At 58.2% G+C, this 1,896-nt stretch overlaps 1 protein-coding gene across 3 annotated transcripts in view; it reads left to right on the forward strand.

Moving 5' to 3' along the window:
- RNF220 (ring finger protein 220) overlaps positions 1 to 1,896 on the forward strand; it is a 229,704-nt gene that overhangs the window by 221,544 nt on the left and 6,264 nt on the right. For all 3 annotated transcript variants that reach the window (XM_007468272.1, XM_007468271.1, XM_007468273.1), the window contains 4 exons: positions 174 to 270; positions 476 to 562; positions 702 to 757; positions 874 to 952. In XM_007468272.1, the coding sequence (XP_007468334.1) occupies positions 174 to 270; positions 476 to 562; positions 702 to 757; positions 874 to 952 (319 nt within the window). The remainder of the gene's footprint in view (positions 1 to 173; positions 271 to 475; positions 563 to 701; positions 758 to 873; positions 953 to 1,896) is intronic.

The raw sequence follows: 1,896 nt of genomic DNA on the forward strand, positions 1-1,896 counted from the left end.
AAAAAAAAAAAAAAAAAAAAGCACCCAAGTTTCTTGGCTCTCTATATCCCAAGCCCACATTTCTGTTTGGCCTTACCTAGCCCAAAACCTGAGCCGTACCTAGGGAAACAGAAGGGGTACCCTTGGACTCGTCTTGCTGGCCCCAGGCCCTCCTCATATCCTGCTTCCCACAGGCTCTGGCTTCGTCATGTGCAGCGGCAAAGAGAATCCGGACAGTGATGCTGACTTGGATGTGGATGGGGATGACACTCTGGAGTATGGGAAACCACAGTATCCTTGGGGCACTGCGGGACAAGGTGGGGCTGGTGGGACAGTCCAAAGGGAATAAGAAAAGTAGCGAGCACCTCCGGTCACTCATCCACACCACCCCCCACCAGGGTCAGTGTCTCAGCTTGGGCCAGGGGAGCCCTCCTGAGGATTCAACCCTCATGGCCCACCGCAAACTAGGATCCATTGTCCTTGACCACCATGCCAGATACACGGAGGCCGACGTCATCCCCTGCACAGGCGAGGAGCCCGGTGAAGCCAAGGAGAGAGAGGCACTCCGGGGCGCAGTCCTAAAGCAAGTGTGGGCGCAGGCTTGGGCGGGTGGGTTAGAGGGATGGGAAGCCCTGAGGTGGGTGTCAACCCAGTACCCGCCCTCAGGGTTATCCTGCCTGCCTTCAGGGCTCACTTTGTTCTTCCTCCTTCCTTTCCTCTAGTGGTGGCCCTCCCAGCACACGCATCACACCTGAGTTCTCTAAATGGGCCAGTGACGGTAAGTCCTGACGCAGGTTAGGAGTGATGGGGGGTGGTAGTGACTGCGTTAAGCCCAACCCCTCACCTGTGCTGCCCAGTCTGGCCAGAGTGTGAGTTGCCTCTCTGTCCCAGCAGAGATGCCATCTACCAGCAACGGTGAGAGCAGCAAGCAGGAGGCCATGCAGAAGACCTGCAAGAACAGTGACATCGAGAAGTGAGTGTTTGGCCAGGAGGGAGGCCTGGGGAACCACAGCTCAGTTGGAGGGCGAGGGGCCCTTTGCTACCAGGAAGGCCTGCTGCCCTGGGCACACAGCCGACAGTGGGGCCCAGCTGGTGCTGAGCATGCCTCTGTGAATTGATCGCTGGGCCCAGGCCCTGGGAGCCTTGGTGGAGGGAGGAGCAGTCAGCCTGCCTGCCTGCCTGCCCGCCCCGCCGCAGAGGCCTCCGCCCAGGGAGTGTGATGTATGGCTGCCCAGCCCAGCCAGCACACTTGATTCATCTCCAGTTTCTGTTTCTTAATCGAGAGCTAAATTGGTTTCATTTTTCTTGTCCCGGGTGGCGCTTGCAGTGGGTTTTAGGCAGGAGTATTGGGTCTCATCACTTCTGGTAGGAATTTTTGGCCCGTGTTCTCAGGCAGGGGAAAAGGGGGTCCGTTAGCACTTCTCCCAGGGTTGGGCAACCCCTGGCCTGGATCCTCAGGAGCCACCAGGATTTGAAATCAGCAGGGCACCTTACTGCCTTTCCAGAAGCCCAGACAAGGCCAGTTCTGGCCCCAGGACATGGCATTGTCCAGTTCTGGCTGCCTGGAGCTGCTGCCATTGGCCATTGCCTAACTCCTCACACCCGCCCTTCCCTCCTCTCGAGGCTAGGTTGCCCAGGGTTAAAAGGCAACCTCTTCATTCCAGGGCCAGTGTTCCATCTTGCCTTCTGCCAGGAGAGTGGATTGCAGGCCGGTGCAGGGCCGGGTCGGTGGCCCAGGGTCACCTCCCATTTGTTTCCCTCCATTTTGTGTTGTCATAAATTCATTCCAGCCCGTTGTGGTTGATCAGTTTATCTCGGCCAGGGCCGTGAGTGCTGCTGGCATGATGTATGTGCCGCAGCACAGGGCCCAGCTGCCCATGAATCACCGCAGCTGCTCCATGTCAGCGCCAGAGCGGT

This window comes from Lipotes vexillifer, unplaced genomic scaffold (assembly GCF_000442215.2).
Source record: "Lipotes vexillifer unplaced genomic scaffold, Lipotes_vexillifer_v1.1 scaffold661, whole genome shotgun sequence".
NCBI lineage: Eukaryota > Metazoa > Chordata > Mammalia > Artiodactyla > Lipotidae > Lipotes > Lipotes vexillifer.